At 36.7% G+C, this 22,432-nt stretch overlaps 1 protein-coding gene across 6 annotated transcripts in view; it reads right to left on the minus strand.

The window, feature by feature from the left end:
• SRGAP2 (SLIT-ROBO Rho GTPase activating protein 2) overlaps positions 1 to 22,432 on the minus strand; it is a 230,962-nt gene that overhangs the window by 76,282 nt on the left and 132,248 nt on the right. For 4 of the 6 annotated variants that reach the window (XM_026676785.2, XM_026676783.2, XM_087959643.1 and 1 more), the window contains exons 5-9: positions 20,532 to 20,594; positions 9,316 to 9,531; positions 6,656 to 6,784; positions 1,021 to 1,245; positions 142 to 243 (exon numbers count right to left, since the gene is read on the minus strand). In XM_026676785.2, coding sequence (XP_026532570.1) covers positions 142 to 243; positions 1,021 to 1,245; positions 6,656 to 6,784; positions 9,316 to 9,531; positions 20,532 to 20,594 — 735 coding nt within the window. The remainder of the gene's footprint in view (positions 1 to 141; positions 244 to 1,020; positions 1,246 to 6,655; positions 6,785 to 9,315; positions 9,532 to 20,531; positions 20,595 to 22,432) is intronic. The other 2 variants (XM_026676786.2, XM_026676784.2) reach the window with 1 other exon arrangement.

Below are 22,432 nucleotides of genomic sequence, written 5' to 3' on the forward strand. Positions count from 1 at the left end.
TGGTCCACTAATGTCTAACCCAGAATGGCATTATATGCATGCTATCAGGCTTTGGACTAAATGCCATGAAAAAACAGGAATATGGAGACATATCAATGAAAAGAGGGAAATTCTTATCAGGTGTGGAGTTTGGGTTCTTACCTCTTCATTTTCGATCTTCAGAGTGGATAGCCTAGATTGCAGCTGCTGACATCTTTGTACCAACTCACTTTGCACTGGTTGCTGGGCACATAGCTGGAATACCTAGAAAAGAATAGGCAGTTTTGCAACTTTCCAGACACTTGCTTCTAGTTCTTCACTTGTGTTAAAACTCATGATCAAGTATGAATGAGATATCTGCACTGGGCCATAGGATTATGAAACAAACCAGGAAACAAATTATTTTTAAATAAAATTCAATAAACAACAATTGCCTGAATGTTCACAAATACAGTCATACAGTTTACTTTATACAATGGTGAGGCTCACCCACTGGAATAAACCAAAAGGGCAGAGGACAGAGGGGAGATAAGTGGGTTCAAGAAAAGGAAGTCCCTTCCCTTACAGAAGCTTGGGACTAGAATGGACCAAACCAGGAATGACGCTGGTTCATTCCTTGCCTAATGTTCAGTGGGATTTGGTTAATTGTGGCAATTTGTCACAATTTTGGGGACTTGCCATTGCAAAAACAATGCAGTCAGGTGACATTGTGTTTTATGACTTCATCACTTAGTGACAGAAATTTTGGGCCCAATTATAGTCGTTAATAAAGGGCTACCTGTATATATACAGAAGTGTCACCAGTGAATATGGAATAGCTGTTTGTTTGAAAACTGGAACAACACTGCATCACGATGAGCACACTAAGTTATTTGGGCTTATAGCATGCGTTCAGTACTAAAGGACTATTCACATTGCTGTAAGAGTCCTTGGTCAAACATGACTATAGTTTTTTCTGCTTCCTATATAGAGTTTTAAATTATGTCTAGAGTGAATATTGCAATGAAAATATATTCAGAGAAGGGTGGAGGGGGAACTAACCATGTCACCCATGTGGGGCTGAAACTCAAACTTCATGGGTGGGCAGAAGACACTGTTACACATTTCCATCAGACGTTGCTTGTCACTGTTGGCATCCAGATTTTCAACAGCATTCTCAATGGCATCCAGGCCTTCGTGCTTTGATTGTTCTAGATTCAGCTCTGCAGATAGGAATGTCCTAAGTGCCCTACCAAGGCTGGCATGATATCCTAGGTCACAGCACTGCTGGAAAAAAACAACAACAGGAAAGTAAAAACCAAAATAAAACTCAAAATGTTGAAGGAAAATTTATAAATGATACAATATACAGATAAATAAAATAGACAAATGATCTTCTCAAAAGATTTATTGTTCTCTGGAAGTCAGTGGTTTTTACACTAAAACGTAACTTTATTTAATAAAGATAGAGGCTCCCCAGATTGTATGAGACCTGATTTATATAAATTCAACTTTACACAAATGTTTTTATAAGCCACATTTAAGGTCAGGAAAAAATGGTTATACTGGCAGTGCAAAGTAGTACAGCTCACAGCTGAATATCTTATTTACACGGTTTGAATTTGTAAAGCTTTCCACAACTGATATGAGAGCACGTGTAATAAGTATTTTCCCTTAAAAAAAAAACGCATCACAGAAACAATTTGTATTGTGCCAGATTACGACAACGAATTGCTTAAATTGAAAACATATAGCAATTTGTTTTAGGTGGTGGAATTATAAAACACAGCTCAATCTGACATAACAGAATCACTACTGATTTATCCACTGATTTATCCACTGATCCAGCCCACAATAACTTATCTTCTTAGATAACTTCAATCTTCTGAACTGGGACTATTCTCTGCTCTTCTGCTCCCAGAAGTCTCTCACCTCTTTCCTCCTGTTCTTTTACCAAAAACCTGACTGGATTGGCACCGATTACTTTACCTAGCTAAGATCCTATAACTAAAATCTCAGGAAAACTTCGCACAGTAGACAAGTCATCTTTAAGACACAGAGCTAAATGTTAGGCAAGGACTGTGTTCCTGTTTTGGCATTCATATACTGACTAGAACACCAGACATTAAGAACTTTTACAAAAAGCACAGAGAAAATGTGCATCTGACATCTAGTTGAGGGAAAACCCTAATTAGTTTGTAGAGGAGAAGATAAACAAGTAGCTTGAAAATAAAGTTAAACATCATTTAGCAATTGCACACTTTATCTAGAATAAGTCTTCATTCAAAAACTAGGAAACTAATGCTTTTCTAAAATATACATATTCAGTAAATGTTTGTCATTGTATGGCATTGTATGAATAAATGGATGTGAGCAGGTTATCAAAATAAATGTGTTCTATCCCATGGGCATGTGGCCCTTGCTCATGCTGGCTAATCATATCAAGAACCTGCTGATTGGGTCTATGAAATAATATGAAATAATAAATACACCTCTGCAAAGGTGGCTTTAAGGTACTTCAAAAGAGGAAACTACAAAGCCTCTCTTGAAGAAATCAGTCCTGCAACTCAAAGATTCTTTCCCTACTATGAATGAAATTCAAGTACTCTTCTGCCTGCTTCCAGAGAAAGATGCCTATTATAGGATGCTTGGATGCTAATGTAGGAGCATGTAAAAGAAAGAGCAAAAACTTGTTAAGTAAGATATGTAATCAAGTAGCATCTGATAAAGAAACAGATATTTACCACAATATCCAAAATAGAAATCTGAAGTATTTCCACACTTATTATATTGTTACTAACAACAAATCTGTTATTTTTCAAGGCAAATTATATGAAAATAAACTCCTGCCCTCACTTGATGAGAAAAAAAAACCTATGTATCAGTAGAAGAGGGACAATAGTTTCAACTGGTGAGAGGGAGGGAGGGAGGGAGGGAGGGAGGGAGGGAAGGAAGGAAGGAAGGAAGGAAGGAAGGAAGGAAGGAAGGAAGGAAGGAAGGAAGGAAGGAAGGAAGGAAGGAAGGAAGGAAGGAAGGAAGGAAATCTGCTAAATGGATAAGTATCTACTTGTTTGGTAGAAGTCACAAGCTTACATCTGCCCATACTAGACAAGTATTGCACATAAATGGTGAAACAGAAATGCCATGAATGAAATGAACATGTGCAAAAGAGGAATCAGAAAGATGGGAGAGAATGTGGTTAAACTGAGTCCTCCAATAACCTGTTCACTGTCACATGCTTGGGTACAGTGCCAAAAGTCTGGGGCAGGTGTTGAGAGTCTACTTGTAAAGCAGCAATTGTTGGCTTTACTGGAAGCAGGCAATAAATTTAGGCAATACACAATAAATTTAGTCAAGAAGCATAAAAACTAAATAAGGGTTTAAACAAAAAACGGTTGATTGAGAATCTGCACGTCGAGGCTATTTTCATTCATAAATATTCAGCAGTATCAGCTTTGCAACCAAATTAACATTCCGTGTTTTTCACAGATCAAGGAAGAGAAATCGTGGGAATCTTGCCAATGAGGGAAGTCACCAAAAATTTCAAAAAGACTAATATTAATGTTAATATATGATTTACTCTATCGGAGTTAGAGCCTTGTGAATAAAGCTTTCTCAGGTGCAGGTTTCTATTTCATAGAATAGCTTCTCACCATTGGATTCCTTTCTATAAAACCAGATTAAGTAATCTGTGTGGGAGTGGATGGGAACAGAGTAGATGATTCTATTTTTATATCTCCATTCATGAAGTCTGAACTTGAAATTATAATTTATAATCCCCATTGGAAATCAGAAGAAGAAAATTAATTCACCTAGGTTTTCCAGCTCATTTCTCAGCACTCCTTCCTCATTCTTTGCATTTTACAATATCCTTAAATTACATTTGCAAGTGTATCAGTCTCATCTTTCTTTCTTGGTTATATAAATACTTGATGGAAAAAATTTTCCAAAGATTTTTTTAAAAAATAAGAATTCAAACAAATTAAATTCTCAACATGACAGATTAACCCTTCATCCACTAAAACTACCTTGAAATACAAATCTTGTAGGATAGAGGACAAGAAAATGTCCAACATTCCAAAATTCAGTACAAAAAAATATGTCTGACCACACTTTTATAGGTTGCACATCTATTGTGTAAAAGTACATTGATTAATATATAGATACAAATTCAGTAAATGAAGTTTACTGCCTACAAGAGGGTCAAGATATTTAAATTTATAACTGGAACAGTGGGGGTTGTGTAAAGAGAATAGACAATTTTAGATGATTGATTAAAGAGAGCTGGCTACCTGCATGAAGCAATCTAAGCTGTGACTGGTTGCTTTGACTAAAAAGGGAGAGTCTCCTTATTTTCCGCCTTTTTGGCTTGTGTCCTATATATGGTCTCTGTTGATTTAGCTGATGATGTTCCTGTTGTGTTGATTTACTGTCTATGCTCCTTGTTTGCCTCTCTTATTTACTGTAAGTATATTTATTTATATAAAATCACAACTTCTTGTCAGCGTCTCTCCATTTGGACACCGGCTGCACAATTCCCTAACCAAGAGATTCCTCCTTTTTTTGTTTTGATTGTTCCTTATAATTAATCTTGAATTATTTTCTTCTTTCTTTTACCATATAGATCAGGAGTGTCAAACTAGATTTCTTTGAGGGCTGGATCAGCATTGTAGTTCTCCTCCGTGGGCTGGGGGAGAGAAGGGATGGACGCCTCCAGCAGCACCCTGCTGGCCAAAATGGGGGCCGGGGGGCACATATGGCCCCCCTGCACTCCATTTTGGCCAGTAAAGTGCTGTAGGAGGCCATCCAGGCCAAAAATAGGGTGCAGGGGGCTGCCAGAGGCACCGTAGACTGCTCCTTTGCTATTTCCAGGCTGGCCCCAGGGGCCAGATTTAAGCACCCCATGGGCTAGATTCGGCCCATGGGCCTTGAGTTTGACACCCCTGATATAGATGGTGTAAAGTAAACTATTCTAATGTAGTAATTTATACTTTTGGCAATGCAAAAATAAAACACATATCAAAATTCTGGGATGCTTAAATACTTGTGTGATGACCCGGGGCGTGGCACAATGACAACACAGTCAAATCAGCAATAACAGTCCCTTTATTATCTGCAACTTTGCCCCCAATGTCTAGGTTACCTTCGGCTGGAGAAAAACTGTCCCAGGAACAGCCTTTAACTATAGAAAATTCAGTCCAAAACAAGGTACACACAAACTGTAACTTAAAATCCAAACAAACCAAACTGAAGTAATTAGCTTGACAGGGCAGGAGAAGGAATTTCAGACTTGAAAGCAGGGCAAAACTCACACAGTTGGAAGACGCCAGGAACACAGATAAGCCACAACGATACAAGATAATTTCACGTTTGCTCCCAACAGCTTTTTTATACACTGCGTTCCCAACTGCAGCTAATGAAGGGAATCAGGGCCCTTTCCTCTCCCGTAAGCCATGCAACTCACGTTGCTCCCTTCTCCGTTCCTCCCTGCATGCCCTAGGATGAAGAGGGGATGGGCCTGGGTCTTCGTCTGAATTCCCTCTCCCTTGCTCTACTTCTCCCCTGCTCTTGCCCAGCTGGACTGTGCCCTTCCCCAGTTTCTTCCACAGCCAACGAAGCCACACTCCCACTCCCTGTCAGCTATTCGGCCTCTCCCTCCAAGTCGTATTCTGACAGGGGCTTGATACAAAAATGGATAAAGCAGTTAATAAAAAATTTCAAATTAGAAAAAGTTGTATATGAAGTACATTTGGATTTTTATGAATCATGTGGATTTTATCAATATAGATTTAGACCAACCGAGATTTAAATTCAGTATAGATTAGCCTGACAAAACTAGAAAAGATGGACTTGTCTATCCCTACTACTAAGCAGTGTACTGAAAGAGGAAGCCAATGATTTACTTGTTTGAACATTTATTTCACATATCTTCCTTAATCTGTTGCACTGGGACTGAAAAGACCAATTACACTTATGAATATTTTCTGTTTCTCAGCCCAATCTCATAGGGTTGACTGCTGTAGTGAAAAACCAAGTAAGACATGTTAAATATGCCAGCACATGTATCCTAAAGGAAAGACCAGCTGTAGATCCATTGAACGAGGAGAAATGTTGATATATTCTTTGTGTAATCTTAATGCATTCCTATATAACCTTAAAAAAATTCACCATTCCTCTCAACAAATTGGGTTGGTTTCAAGATCATTTGGATAAATGAGGTTGTTTGAATCTTTCAGACATTTAAGATGAATTGCAACCCATTTTAAGCATTTTGTTGTAATTCCTGGAAATCATTCAACCAGTAAGTCAATATACAAAATAAGAAGAAAACATAAGGTATTCATAAAAAAAAACTATGAGATAAAGACATGGCTATTTTATAGTACGTCTCACTGATGTATGTAAGTTAAGATTGTTCCTAAAGCTTTCTATAAAGGTTGAGGAATATGCAAACTCAAAAAAATGATATTAAAATAAGGGAAGTACCTGACAATTGCAGAATTTGGTTTGGCTAATTAATTAGCGCCATGTTTAAATACTGTTGTCCTTCGATAATTGAATGAAACACAGATGGAACACAGATAAAAGATAAAATCTCCATATGGACTTCGGCCATTGAAGAAATTAACTGAGGAGAACAACATAATGAGGCTTGAAGCAGAAACATTCAGGAAATACACCACCAAAGTACACTTACATCAATGAGGTCTGACAGGTCATGGATATAATACTTGAATACAGATGCATTGGTGGCTTCCAGAGCCAGCAGATATTCATTCCTTGCCTTAATAGCCTTCAGTTTATTTTCTGTGTATTTTGCTTGGCGCTGAAAAATATACAAATGGATTTTTATAACAAAATAATTAAGACGAGGAAAGCAATTGCCTTGAAAGCAGGAAAAAAATTCTGCAAAATCAAGGAATTATTTTACTTTCTTTTTAACCCAGACTAAGAAACCTTAACACTTTTAGGAAAAACAAATGCATCATATAACAATGACTCAAATAAATGTTGAATCATGAAGAGACAGGAAGGTAATCTAATCCATAGATGGCCAGAAAGTGGCTCATAGGAACACATAAAGTTAATATATCCAATGCTAGAAGCATTTTTGCATCCTGAAGATCCCTGCAAAATTTTATTTGGCTTTGATATGAACACGGAGGACTGACATCAGCAGGAGGTACTAAAGAGCCAAGTGTGAACCATGGTCTGATACCCAAATCATCCAAATTGCAGGGACCGATCATGTATCACTAGAATTTAATATACCAACTGCACTAAACAGCTGGAAACTTAGACCCGCACACATATTTACATTCCTTTGCCCATAAGAATAGGAAACAGCCCTTCCTGACCTAGCCCAATCAATATGTGAATATCGTATTTATGGAACATTAATAATTTAAACCTTCATCATAAAGTTAAAGCTAATTCAAGATTGATTGATTTCATTATTTGAAAAAAATCCAAAGTGGGTGACATTTAGAAATATTTTACAATAAATTAGAATAATTAGAATTAAGTTGTTACGACTTTATTTATTAACAATTGAAATCCTAAATACAACGCAGTATAATTCTGAACCAGATGGGAAGGCACAGCAGCATCTGTCTACCCAAATATTTGGTGAAGAAGTCTTAAACTGTCATCAAATTACGTTTATGATGGTAGCTGTCAACAGCATCTGAAGCAAAAGGAAATCCCATAGCTAAGACTGTGGAATCCAGGAAATCTTCCTATAAGGGCAAATTACATATAGTCCTTGAGTCATTGGGACCAGGACTGCTATTGTTAAGTGATGAGGTTGTAACATGTGATGTCTTGTGACCGTATCGTTTAGTGATGATGATCCAGGCAATCCCAGAAGCTGCCATAATCCCAAGATGTGTGGGTCATTAAGCAGGAATTAACAGGACCCATAGGTAATGAGAGTGTCAGTGCCACATAGGTATGGGGAAAATCCTAGAAGACCCTGGACAAGCTGCGCACAAGTTGGAGAGGGGGGTGCTGCAGTGTGGCACAAGTGAAGGGAAACTGGAAAATAAGGGCACAGAGTGAAATGTGAGAATAGAGAGGCTTAGGGAAGGACAATGTAGGGAAGCCCACGGAAGGTGAATGCCGAAGGTGAATGCCCATTGCTTGCAAGATGAGGGAGGACTGGGAAAGGAAGATGCCTCTGTGTGTGTGTGTGTGTGTGTGTGTGTGTGTGCGCGCGCGCGTGCGTAAGCAGGTAGGGAAGGAGGATGCTGGTGGGCGTGCAGAGAGGAAGGTGGTATACTGTGTGTGAATGAACAAAGGGGAAAGAAAGATGTTATGTGTATATGAAAAGGAAGATGGGAAGGAGACCACAGTGCATGCAAACAAAGAAAAGCAGGGGTGCATGAGATTTACTCAACAACTTGTGATCTTCCCTGTAGGCTTCCCCATTGACTCTGGTCTTGGTAAGTCAGCAGGGAAGGCCACAAATGGCAATCAAGTGACCATGGAACACTGAAATTGGTCCTAAGTGCAAGCTAGTTTTCAAGTGCTCTAATTTTGTTCATGTAACTGTGGGGTTGCTACAATGGCTGAAACTTGGAGGGTCAGTTGTAAGTCTCTTTGTTCAGTACTGTTCTAATTTTGAAAGCCAAGGAAAGGTCAGTCACTCAATGAATGGTTGTAACTTGAGGACTATCTGAATACTGCATTGAGGAACAAGGTGGGGGGGAATCCATTGGCTACGCGTATTTATTTTACTTGCTTCATGCTTACTTCTATAAAGGTTGAAAAAGAAAGAAAAGAAAAGAGTGCTTGTATTTCTGTATCTCAATACAATGAACTTTTCCAATTAAAAATATTACTTCTTAATACAATACATCCAAGATAGTCTACTGCAAATCTTAAGCCTTTTTTTCAACCTTTTAAATACAGCCTCTCTGCCTATGGCACTATATTACATGAACTCTGCAAGTTAAAACATTTAAATATCCAATTGCTAACTGCTTGATACGTAGTATCTTTATGTACATGTCTTTATGTACCATGCTAATTAGTTTCAGTTCGAATGCATTTACATAGCTGACTAGGGATAAGAAGAAATGGATGAGTGGCAAAATGACCTTCTTATGCTTTTGGTTCCTGTAGCTCCTCATTCCATCTCATGAATGTGCATGCCTAAATATAGTTTCTAGATCTCAGAATAATCCCTGAGCCATTAGGCTAGTATTTCTGCTATTTCCCCATTAAATAGCTCTTCCCCCTTAATGCCCTGATAGATATTCTATTGTGTATTAGATTCACAGTGAACACTCAGCAGCTGCTCTTGGTGAAGAGAGCTTTGCAATTATCCAGCATTTAACCCTGTTGTGCACTCACCTTCTCTTTCATTTTCTCAATCTTCTTGACTGAGCTCCTTCGGACATGCTTTTCTTCAAACTTGACACTGGAGGCTGAATCAGGGGAGCGCGGAGTTTGCTTTTCCTCCTGCTTCACAGACTTACCAATCTGTTTTTCTTCTTGCTTCTCTGCCTCTTTCAGCTTGCTTTGGGCACTGATGCTGTCAGCATTGTACATATGATAGGTCTTCATTACCTGCAAAGGCAATTCTCACTTAGGAAGCACCTTACTGTTTTTTGTTTTTTTTTTATTTCACTTGCAAACACCTAAACCAAACAGTCAACCAATGCCTTCAATGCGAACTTAAAATTCAAACAGAAAAATACCTATAACTATTCTACAAGCCTACCGTATAGGCAGTCTCTAATTTATGATGGCAACTGGGACCAGAATTTCCATTACTAAGTGATGCAGACGTAAAGTATGTCTGCATTGCTTAGCAACAGCAACCCCTGCAGTCCCAATTGTCATCCTTAATCAAATCCCATCATTGTTAGGCAAGGCAACTTCCTGACAATTTCCACAATCAAGTCAATGGTGGGAAGTTGTAAGTCCCAGGTGACTCACGAGCAGGCTGGCAAGCAGATTAAATGGCTGCTACAGGGTGAGAGAAGGCACGAGGGGGTACACAGAGGTGTGAAGAAGATGTGGTAAGGCTCGGGGAGGTGGAAAGGAGGCATAGCACGGCTCAGGGACAGTGTGCAAAAGTGCAAGGGAGGGAGGCATAGCAAGGGTTAATGAGCATCCATAGGGGTGCAATGAGGATACAAGGAGGTGAATAAGGAGGTGTGGTGAGGGTCAGGAAAGGTATGAAAGAGATGCAGCAAGGATCAGGGAAGATGTGCAAAGGAGGCACGGTGAGGCTCAGGAAGGGGTTATGTAGGTGGGGAAGACTTATCCCAGCAAATTTGATCATGGGGTGCTGCAACTAATCTTAAGTGCAAGCTGGTTGCCAAGCATCAGATCATGATCATGTGGCCATGGGGGTTATGGGATGGCGTGAACTCTCAAGAACAGGTTCATTCAGCACCATTATAGCTTTGAATGGTTGCTGAAAGAATGGTCATAAGAACCACTTATAGAACTCAAAAGGATCAGCAAAAATATGGAACATTTTAAAACTCTCATGTGATTCTAATGGCTAAACCAGCGCCTCTATTATTTCATTCTAACTCTGCTTGTCAAGATTTGCTGGGAGTTTTTCTTTCTTCTTATTAACAAATAATTTTTATTAAAGAAATTTTTAAAAGAACAATATCAATTTTGAAAGAAAAAACTATAGTAGTAAGTGAAAAAGTGCAAAGAAATAGAGAAGGAAAGAAAATAAAAGTTATAAAGAAGCAGCTTTTGATACTGAAAACAGTTAGAAGTACATTTATATTTCACCCTCTCTAAAGTTACAACAATCTTTTCTATAATCTACCTTTTTAAATAATCAAACCCATAAATCACAAGTTCATTTTTTTATTTTTTAGCAAAAAAAAAAATCCATTAAGAGGCTTCTAGTCATTAACAAATGTGGGTTTTGTCCTTTCTCTAGTCAGACAAGTCAACTTTGCATCTTTGCTGATTGCGTCATCTTCACCAGCTGTTCCTTCATTGTGGTATTTCAGATTCTTTCCATTTTTGTGCATGAAATAATCTTCCAGAAGTTATCATATATATATAAAAACAGCTTTCCATAATGCTTTTCTAATTGTTTATCCATTACTTCTGATAAGAAAATGTCTGCTTTCAAATGAATATGAATATTTAAAATTCTTTATTTTTAACCCACTATATTTGAAACCCATTCCCCCTTTTTTTTCTTTTTTGCAACTTCACCAGCCATAATGAACTGATCTTTCACATTTTCCTCATTTCCAACATAAACTGAAAATATTTTTATACATTCTAAATAATTTCTCTGGAGACTGTACCATTTTATAAAATTCTCTTTTAAAGTATAACATAATGTAAATTTCAGTCCTTTCAGCTATGTATTTCCTATTGTTCCTTAATACATTATGTCCAAAATTCTTCAGAGTTTTTCTTATATTTGTGTGAATGACAAAGTTAAGGACTTAGCTTTAGCAGAGCCCTTAAACATGTGAGACTCTCTACTTGGGTTCAAGATCATTTATTTAAAAATTCTATTACAGGCCCCGCCATTTGACCAGGCCAATCGGATGGAGAGTTTGCCTACTGGGACTGGTGTAGCTAAAGACATCTACTTTGGTCATTGTGCATAGTGGAAATCTCTATTGTAGTCCATACAACAGAGCTCCAATGATTTAAACTTCTACTGCATGAAGTGATACACCCTATTAGCACAAGGCTATAAAAGGCCAGATGAAAGTAGGAAAGAGAGAGGAACAACTAAGAAAGAAGTACAAGAATAATTCTATTTCCAGCTGAAATTTGACTATATAGGATGAGGAGAAAAGGGTCATTAAATAGTATTCCTTTGTTTACCTCAGGAAGTTGTTATCTTTATTTTAAAAAGCAATTACTAGAAGAGAGACCATTTTTTAACTGACTGCATGCTCCACCAGTGCTAATCCTGCTCAGCAATACAAAAGGCAACACAGACAGCAGAGGCTGACTCTGCTAACAAGCAGCCTTTCTTTTTGTTTCTCTACAGTCCCTCCATTGTTTTGGATCAATACTGACTTTTCCCTTTCTCACTGGAGTTTGTTACAAAAAAGTGAGCTCTAATAGTTGAACCACATATTTTGATTCCTGCCCTTCTTTGCATTTTTGGCCCTCTCTGTAACCTTTTGTACTGGGCAAAGATCAAATATCAAAAAATTTAAAAATCTCCAATTTATCTCCTTAGGATAATTAACACATCATTTAGATAGGTTTAAAACAACTTCTGATGGATGAATGGACCGAGAAACGGAGGGACAGACAGGTTTATTTATTGAAAATCAGCTTTATCCTCTCTTTCCCACAGATTCTGATCGAAGTAGCTTACATAATAAATTTTAAAAACTGATTTGAAAAAATGGTATGCAGTCCTCCAATTACATCACAGACCTTCATGAAATATTAATAACTAATAATAACTGCTTTGTAAATGTGTGCTCAAACAGAGAAGAGATGTATGTTCCAATTTTAAAAACCTGCTGCAAGCCAACTCTGGCCTCAAATCCTTCCAGTTTCCAAGCATTAAGCCCCTGAGTCTTCTTTCACCTCAATTTGAACTTGACCGTAATTTTTGTTAGGTGGAATATATGCTCTCACTTTGTTACTCCTTCTGGAGCAATTAAAGCAACACTCCTTAGTTACAGGAAGAAGTAACAGTTAAAAATGCTAACCCACTCAGTATTAAAGAAAGCATAATTTATGTGTACGGTAATTCTGAATCATTATCAGTGAACAGAATTAAAGGTGGCATTTAGAATTGCCTTAAACAGGAAGGAGGGGTATTGTTTCCATGTACTCCTATTCCCATTACTTCTAGTGAAAGACATCAGGCGCAAGGGATCAAAACCATGTAAGTCCCAGTTTTAATGGTTTCAGACATTTAAGGATGTGTCAATATGGTCGATCCATATCTTTCTGCCAAGATTGACATCAAGGTCGAGGGTCAAAGCAATAACATAAGGATTCAATCCTGGAGTCTAGGTATTATTATGAATACCACATGCTATTCTCATAAAGGGATTATATTAAGATGTTAGACGAGCATCTATTTTGCCAGGTCCTGCCTTGTCCTTCTTCCTCTGTCTCTTTTTTAATTAGAACTCTCACACCTACCTACAGGGGCCTTCAGTGAAAGGCACACACATAGGAATGAGCAAAGGAGTTTGTTTTGAGTAGCCCAACTAAATAGAGAAAATAAAACTCATATTTTTTTAAAAAAAATCATACTCTTCATTATTCTATGCTTAATACTATTTACAAAACAGGAACTTGATCATCTTGATCAAACCTTAAAAGAAAAAAAAGGAGAATAATTTGCCTCTGACCATGACACAGCCTTGCCTACTTTGCAATACTGTACCACTTCAGACTTTGTGTTTGAAAGGTTGCTCATGTAAGACCAGATGTAAGACCAGATTCACGGAGGAATCTCACTTTGTTGGTATTTCAAGAAAATAACTGCTAAGAATTTGTACACAGATTTGGAGATATTGGAGGTACGACCTTCTCAGTATGACATTCAGATAGAAGGATTATCTGAAGGAGGCTCTTGAAAACATGTTGAAGAAGAATGCACAAAATAATACCAACATTTTGGAATGGGTTGCTTCCATTTATTTATTTTTTCTTCTGTTCAGTCATGTCTGATTCTCAGAGATTGCCTGGACAAGCTTTCTTGGCAAGTTTTTCATAAGTGGCTTTCCACTCTCTCCTTTCTAGGGCTGAGAGAAAGCCCCAAGATCACTCAGCTAGTTTTGTAACTAAAAAGAACTAACAAGTTTCCTGGTTTCAAGCCTAATGCCTTCACCACTACACTCTAATTGGCTTTACTTCCCTATATATTATTTGCCTATAGAGAAGTGCCATAGGCATTTAGGGGATTCAATCCTTTTGATTTGCTACATGGGAAAAGCTAAGAGGAGTTCCAGGATCAAAGATTATGACTATGTTCTTACACAAGGAAAAAAAAAGGCAAAAAACCTCAGTGGCATTATTTCAGGAACACCTGCACAACTGATATCATGCTCTCAAGAGGTGGAAGGAAAAGTGTTTTTTTGTTGCCTCATCAAATGCAAGCTTAAACTAGGTGGCAAAGCATATTTGTGATGATCAGAAAATGGACGCATATGTCACAAAATAGATTTGGAAATGAAAAAAACCACCGAGTTCATACAATTTTAAGAAAGTAGATTGATTCATTAAAAACATATAGATCGATATAGCAAAACAAATATATAGCTATTTACCAGATGCACAGTAAGTATGAAGAGACACATATCTTATCTTTGCAACAAAAAGCAGACCTTAGAACCACTCTTAGAATAAGTCAAGAGTTAAGTTTTATTGACCTTTCATACTGTGAATTCAGTGAATATAACCATAGTGATTTCTCCTAAATTAAATGGAAAATGTTTTTTTTATGCAGACCTAAGATATTTTAACCAAGTTTGATTGGTACTTTATGATAAGAAAAAATGACCAACTAGAACAGTTAAGTAAGGCAAAATACTTATCTACTTTAGACTAAAGTAAGGACTATTAGCAAATGCCTTTCTTGGAAATCTTCAAAGAGAAAATAAGCTTTATTATAGTTCAAGGACTGTCCCAATTTTTGAGAATGTTTTTCATCTGAAATGGAGCTCTAATAACCTGACTAATAAGCAAAATTCTTCCAGACTGAGGGAAAAGTATCCGAAATAAATCTGAACAACATTATTATTTCAACAGTATCTGGGAAGAATACACGTAATATTTAAATGATGTTATTTTCACTTCACATTCATAACCATCAATGCAGCAGAATGTTACCAAGGATTTTTTCAATTATCTTGTATCTTTCAGGTCAAAAAGAAGTTAAGCCATAGTTAAGAGAAAGAAGTAAAGAGAAGAAGGGTGGTGGAAACCTTTAACAACAAAAAATGAAAAAAATCTGGGTTTTTAAAAAACTTGTTTTTAATAGGGATTGCCATTAGGGGAGGAGAGGGAGGTCTATAACGCCTTTTTTCTTAAATCATAGCTAAAGTCTTAATCAACAAGAACTTGCCTAACAAAGCTTACTTTGTATAATCTTCCCATATATAAGAGTAACAGATTTCAGTCTTCTCTCTGCTTTAAAAATAAATGCGTTTGATGTATAATTGAAAGTGATAACGCAAAACTCTGAAAAGAGAAAACATATAATTCTTTATATTTCCCAAAAACTCTTATCAATAAATAAAATCAACTGAACATTGGGAATCTGAATGGGAGAAAATCTACTCAAGACAAATAGCCTCTGATGGACTTGAAGGGATGATAATTCAAGATTTTACAGCATAGAGAGAAACCAACTGCTAACCTGACTGAGAGAAAATTGACACCGAACTCTATAACCTCTTCCTTAAATCTTAATTTAGGAAATAGGTAGACTTAGAAATAGATCATAAATCAAATTCACATCATGACCCTAAAATATGCAGGCTTAGATTTGTTTTATGCTGTCTTCAATACAGCAAAAAATATTCCTTGGCTGTTTAAAATTGCTAATCAACCAAGGTTTGAAAAGGAAGGAGTAATTCATGGAGGAATGCAGTGCAATTAGTTTGCTTGCCAACTAAGGCTTAAAAAAAACACCCAAACTGCTTATGCAGCTTACTTTAATAAGCTTCTTAATTAGAGAAAAAAAAATTTTTTAAAAGCCGTCTGTGCAATGTGTCATCCTCAACTCCTAAAAATCCAGAAATCAGTCTTTGTCCTTGAAAAGTTTCTCAGATCCAATTTAGGACATGTCTGTGTGGATGGGTTTCTCTAATTTTGCTTCTGGCAGGTTAAAAGTAGTACTCAGAAATCCTTGCTCATCCCCTGTAAATAAGCCAGAGATCAATTGGTAGAATGAGATATACATTCTGCCTATTCCATTTTTTCTTGTTCTCACACACAAGGATGAGCAATGTAGATCTTATTTGAACCTTCATTCCCAACACATAGTCATTCCTAATTGATGCTGTGAGGTATAATCCAGCAACACCTAGAAAACCACAGACTGATGGAACTCAAGATAAATTAGTCTTACTGCTGGAAAATTAAATTAATGTTTCTAATCCAACCCTTATCATATTTAATTTGCTGTTAAAATATAGATAAATAAGGATATTGCAAATGTTTTCAAATCCATCAAGTAGATGGATGTAGCAATATTCTTCCTGCATATATTGACTAAGACTCTGAGTGATCAAGACTCAGAGTTATCTGTCTCTTGAATTTGTAACTGGTATGTTTTTCTAGTGTTGATCACCAGGATGCTGCTCCATGACTGTAATGAAGATTGAATTGAACTGATCACCAGGATACTATTAACAATAATTCTAACAATCATGACATTTTCATACTGATTAATTATTTTAAGCTTTTGTAGGATAATCACTACTTTATCAGAGGGATGTTAAATATAAAAGTAGTGAATTAATAAAAGGGTAAATGTATAGTTGTAACATACATATAAGAGTAATAGCTTATTTTGGGGTGGGCCTACATTTGCTATCCTAGAATGGCAGAGAACGTGAAATGAGTATTTTGGACAAAGCTAAAAAATACAAAACAATTCTGAAATGGATTTCAAATATATAAATTATTTCCATCACTATACCTTGTATAAACTGAAAAAGAAGTATTTTTTTTCTTTGAGCAAATTGATAAATATCTTTGATTATTCAATTTCATACTACTCTATCCTTCTCGCCTTCCAGAATGTGGTTAACGTTCAGCCCCTTCTCGGAGCATAGCATGAGAGTTGAGCCCAGCACATGTAGATTTGCAGTAGCAATGTAACAGCAACTTGGTGGTGTGAAATGGTTTTATTTCTTTGAGTTTTGTTATTTTTGTACAATTTTGTTAATTTTGTACAGTTTTATTATTTTTGTTCAGCTAATGATGGTCATTGGGAATGGAATTTCCATAGCTAAGGAATCCGGTTGTATGGTAGAGTATCATCTGACTGCACCGTTTAGAGATGGGAGTTCTGGCATTTCTGATTACTATTATTAAACAAATCGCACAACGTTACTGAGTGCAATGTCATGTGGTCACCATTTGCGACCTCCCGCCAGCTTTCCCATTTGCTTGTTGAAAGTCAGTAATGAAGGTCACAAATGATGATCCTGTGAGTGTGGAGATGCTACAATAGCCACAACTACTAGGATCTGCTAAGCTAAAGTACCACTCATTCAGCAACATTGTAGTTCAAATTTATGAATGAATGGTCATTAAGCAAGGACTACCTATATATTGTTGGCCAGAGTTATTCTGCATAAGGTGGTGAGCATACACAGCTAATCAATAAATAATGAATGAATTAAAGCTATTCTCATCCAGGTTAATAAATCTGTGCCATATCTTCTTCACTGTTTCAACTCATTTTGGAATTAATCTTCTTATTCCCAAAAGGCAATAACTAAGTAATTTTTTCTATTTGGTCGAGGGTCATTATTTTTTCACATTAAAAATCTAGATTTCCTTTTAAAGGTCATTTGTAATGGAATGTGTAGATGACTTAGTGGAAAGAGATAAAGAGATGCTGCCTGGGAAACAATCAGGTAAGAGGGGCATAAGCTTAGTGATCAGAGAAAGAAACTTAGGAAGGACCTGCCCTAATGAATCAAGCCGTTAAAAGTGGCACTGGGAAGTTTTTACTTTCAGACTTGTAAGACTGGTGTTAGCCTTCTAGGTAAATCAGACAGGGTTATATTACGTGAACTAATTCTACTTTATTATACTGCTACATTAACAGAAACTTGCAACCCTGAAAGTACAAATTTCCAGTCACTCATTGAAAAATATAATTGACTTCTTTACCTTCAGAGGTTTAACTCAAGGTTTCTTTCTCCCATCCTTCCAAATGTACTTAGCCTGGCACCTTTATGTAAAGTTATCTCTGCCTTTGATACACCACGAAAATTTGGCAATCCCCTGCCCCAGTTTACTATTATTTTCAAAAATTGGCATACAGTAGCTTTTTCCCAGAAGTTCAATAGCATTACTCACTCTCATGTAAAAGTATCTGGCAGTTAAAATGGCTAGGTGATATGCTTAGTAGCCACTAACTATGTAGTGTATCTATGTAGATTCATAAAGGGAAGAAACAAATCAATATTCTCAAATTCCTTGCAGTCACGCCGCACTGGACTCTAGTAATTACATTCCTTCAATGAATTTGTTACAAACCAGTATAAGATCCTTCCTATAGGAATATTATTAGGTCTCCTTTTTTCTAAAAAGCAAGGTTAAAAGCCACAAACAAGACACATCCTCTATTCATTTTTAAAAGCACTTCTGCAATGTCACCAAACCAGTTGTATGTTCAAAATGCCGAACATCTGTAGCTGGAATTCAATTTAATAATAAGAAACACCATAGAAAGATTTTAGGCTTCGCAGCTGCCAGAAGACAGTTTCCAATTTGCCTATAATAAGATACAATCTTTATCCCTGTGTGATTTGCTGATTTATATAAATTAGACAAAATTGCAAAATCAGCCTATATCCAGGCCATCATGATTACTAGTTGTACTTCATTTCAGGGTCTCGTTGCTTTTGCCTCAAGAGTTTCTATGAAACATCTTTTCATGTGGCAACAGGGTGTGGAGAAAAGTATTTGCCAACGCAATCACCCTAGCTGACCAACAAAATCCAGAAACTGTCTGGTGTTTGGGGAAAAAAGCCTGAAAGAAAACATTCAAAGGGCCCAAATTTCAAAATAGAAGTAATTTGCTCTCAGCTGCTAAGTTTAACAAACCTGAAACAGGTTTAGTAAACATTAAATATTTCCCATTCAAGCATGAAAGAAGAGACGGCCAGAATTTTTATCAGCACACTTTTGTGCCAATCAGATTCTTCCTTGGTGTTTGGGTCATCTCAATTAGAATTAGAATTCTTTATTGGCCAAGTGTGATTGGACACAGGAAGTCTTCACAACTGAAAATGAGCAGAACATCTAAGAACTGCTTTCCTCAAGCTAGTGATCTCAAGAGAGGATGGAAATAAGCCACCACAATTTCCAATTAGCAGGAGGAAAGCTAGCTGTAACCTGAAAAAAAAAAACCACAATTAGAATCTTACCTTAATTATTATCTCACTAGAAGGTGACTTTAAACAACTAGCAAGGAAAGAGAGGTTTGCTCATTTAACCAACAATTGCTAAAAGAAAATAATATGAGTGAGTCTAGATCAGGGGTGACAAACTTGCACCGTCACAGCAGCATCACGTGACGTATCGTGACTTTTTCCCCCTTCGCTAAACTGGGCATGATCGTAGCCAGTGATGCATCTGGTCTGTGGGCTGTGAGTTTGATAGCCCTGCTCTAGATGATGGACAAACAAGTAAACTTGTAGATAATATGACTGATATGTGGAGCATGCAAAGATCATATTAGATTTGAAATTTCAGAGGAAGGACGCAAAAAGGACAGCAATGGAAAACAAATGGAATATTGTGAAATGTTTTTATGCAGCAGTGCATTATTATAATTAGTATAATAAATAAACTAATGTTTCATGTCACTTCATATAGTTTCCTTTGCCATTTTCTTTAATGCTTCATTCAATGATACTTACCAATTAGTAAAGGGGCATCTTTGATCCAAAATGTTACTCTGAGAATGTTTCAGCAACAGAGTGGTCAATGCCTGGAACGCCCTACCCAACTTCATTATTACAGCCTCAAACCCTCGCACCTTCAATCTCAAACTGTCTACCATGGATTTCACCCCATTCCTAAGAGGTCCATAAAGGGGGTGTGCATAAGCGCACCAGCATACCTACCACCCCTGTCTTACTGTCCCCATTTATCTGATTTTACTTCCTTTGTTCATGTTGATGTTCATACCTATACTTGTTATCTTGTACATGTTTGACAAATAAATTAATTAATTAAAAATGGCACAACACTTGTGTAACTTGTAATCCTCCTCTTTATTTATGATGCAGTCATCATGCTCAGTAAAAATAAGCCACCTTTTTACTGGCTTTGTACTAGCATTTTAAGGATGGAGCATTTCTGAATATTTATTTGTACTCAATTGACAAAAGGCTAGGTCTCAACAGACTCTCTTTCTTCCCTGGGGACCAGGGCTGGGCTGTAGATAATATAGCATGTGGTTTACTAAATCAAAACCTACTGCTACCAATCTTCTAAAAATCCAAATCAAATATATATATATATATATACAAGCATCTAACGCAAATAATAATTTAGATAAAAGTGTATTGCATGACAAAAGCTTGTGCTTCATGCATTCTTACATTTAGGATGAAAGAACCCATTGTGTTTGATCCGTTTGCAGCCAAAACTGACCTCAAAGCTGATACTATCATCCAACCAAGAGCCCAGTGATTTAACTAAACACTTACCAATGTTCACTCAATGCAGAAAGTAATCCCACAACAGCAGCAAAGGCAACAAGGATTGAAACCAGAGAATTAAAATGAAACCATAGAAGAAAAAGAAAATAATTTCACAGAGGGAGGTAAACGTTTTAATTTGTCACGACTTTCTAAAAGGAGCAAAAAAAAAAAAAAGCAAACTGGATTTACCGTGTAGAGCTCATTCAGAACTTTCATCAGGTCTTCTTGGAGCTGCTGTCCAACTTCTTTGCTCTGCAAAGCAAAGGAACAACAAGTTAGTTGGAAAAAATGGTATGGTGGATGCATGCATGTTAACAATGCACACAAATATGTCAGTCACAATTAACTGCCATTCAAATTAGCACACTCACTTATCTCCTATTATATCCAAATGAAAGAAATATTTTTAATAAAGTGAAAGGGGCTGTGCCCAAAGCCAGCCAAATATTGGTACGATTTTGGCAAAGGAAAGCAATCATTTCTATAAAAAACTAGTTCTACTGTTTCTTGAATGTTCAACCATGGTAATTGAATTTTACCAGGCAGGAAGAAAGGAGTTTGTGGAACTGAGTAATGTGTATCTAGAGAATACAGTGACGTTCACAGATATCAACTAATCTGAAACAACCTTATGTGTTCCCAAAATATCAGTGGTGCCTCTGTAATTCTAGTATATTTTAGCACAAGGCAGTCCCTATAAGTCATAGCTTTACAGCATAAATGGGAGCCCTAAAGCTAGGAACATATTTAGTCCTGCTTCTATTAGTCACACAGTAAGAACAAGTATATTAGAACATATTCACATATCTTGTAGAGTCCTCCTTTACTTCTTAGAGCTAAAAGAACAGTTTTATTACTTGATTTGGCCAGAGGAGATTGCCCAGATGGGATGACATTTATATTGCTGTGAGCAAACAGTTCAGAGTCTGTAATTTGATAAACTTTTGCTCTATAAGTATTCATTATATATAAAAAAAAACCCTAACTTTGAAGGAACCAAATACATAATGTGATCTTTTAATGCATGGCTAATTCTAAATGCAAAGTTTTGCAATAAAGTCAGTTTATCAACCCAACTAAGTAAAATAAAAAAGTTTTATAAGATAAATGTTCTTCTGGTTACTCCATATCCAATAGGCATTAGTATTTCATTGCCTTCTTCCAGAATGGTTTTCTATTTCCCAATCTAGCTTATTCTTCTGAAATGTCCTAATATAGTCCCCCCTGTTTGAGATCAAATAGGTAATGTAGATGCTGTCACCAGTTGGGGATCCATTCAACCACAATCATCAAATTGTGAGTCAGTGTACATCAACTCTTCACTTTGGAATAAAAGAGGGTTATAATGAGGTGAAATCCATACAATTTAAGACAAAATCTGTCTGGTTCTGCAGTCCTGCTGTAGGAGATATTGGGGAGGGGGGAAGGCTTCAGTTAAATATGGGTGGAATTCACAATATGAAATCACGCTAGCAGTTAAAAATTTGGGCATGCTTTATATGTATGGATGCAGAATTCTTGAAAAACTATGGGATCTGAAATCTATATTTTAAAAGGATACTTAAATTAGGAAAAGTGGTTTAGATTAATGTCAGCATGCAGCCCTGTGGTCCCAGATTCCCTATTGTTCTACTTGTTAGCAGTAACTCTATCAAAGAAATGCATTCCATTCAAGGTTATGGGATTGACAAGGAATAAATTTAAATGTTTCCTGTTTTTCAAAAAAAAATGTTTTACATATGAAAGAGAAATTATGATAAATTACATTTTTATGGCTTGATTAATACCCATAGAGATATTTTTAACTCTAAACTCTTCTGATTATGTCTATTAGAACCTGGAGAGGAGGTCTTGCTTTTTTACAATCCTTGCTGAGTGTACATTGTGCAGTTTACAAAACCTGCTACTTTGCCTTACTTTAGACTTCAGTTTCCATGCCAAAATTCAGCACAAAAGAAACCCCACCCAGTGTACTTCATATTCATACAGTCAGCGCTCAGCACGCCTTCCAAGACTCAGATGTGTCATTGTCTTCACTTCACAATACTGTCATCTATTTTTATCAGCAAACAATCATAATACACTTAGGG

Source organism: Notechis scutatus, chromosome 3, assembly GCF_049901735.1.
Source record: "Notechis scutatus isolate UNSWTSFEM ecotype Mainland chromosome 3, rNotScu1.2, whole genome shotgun sequence".
Classification (NCBI taxonomy): domain Eukaryota; kingdom Metazoa; phylum Chordata; class Lepidosauria; order Squamata; family Elapidae; genus Notechis; species Notechis scutatus.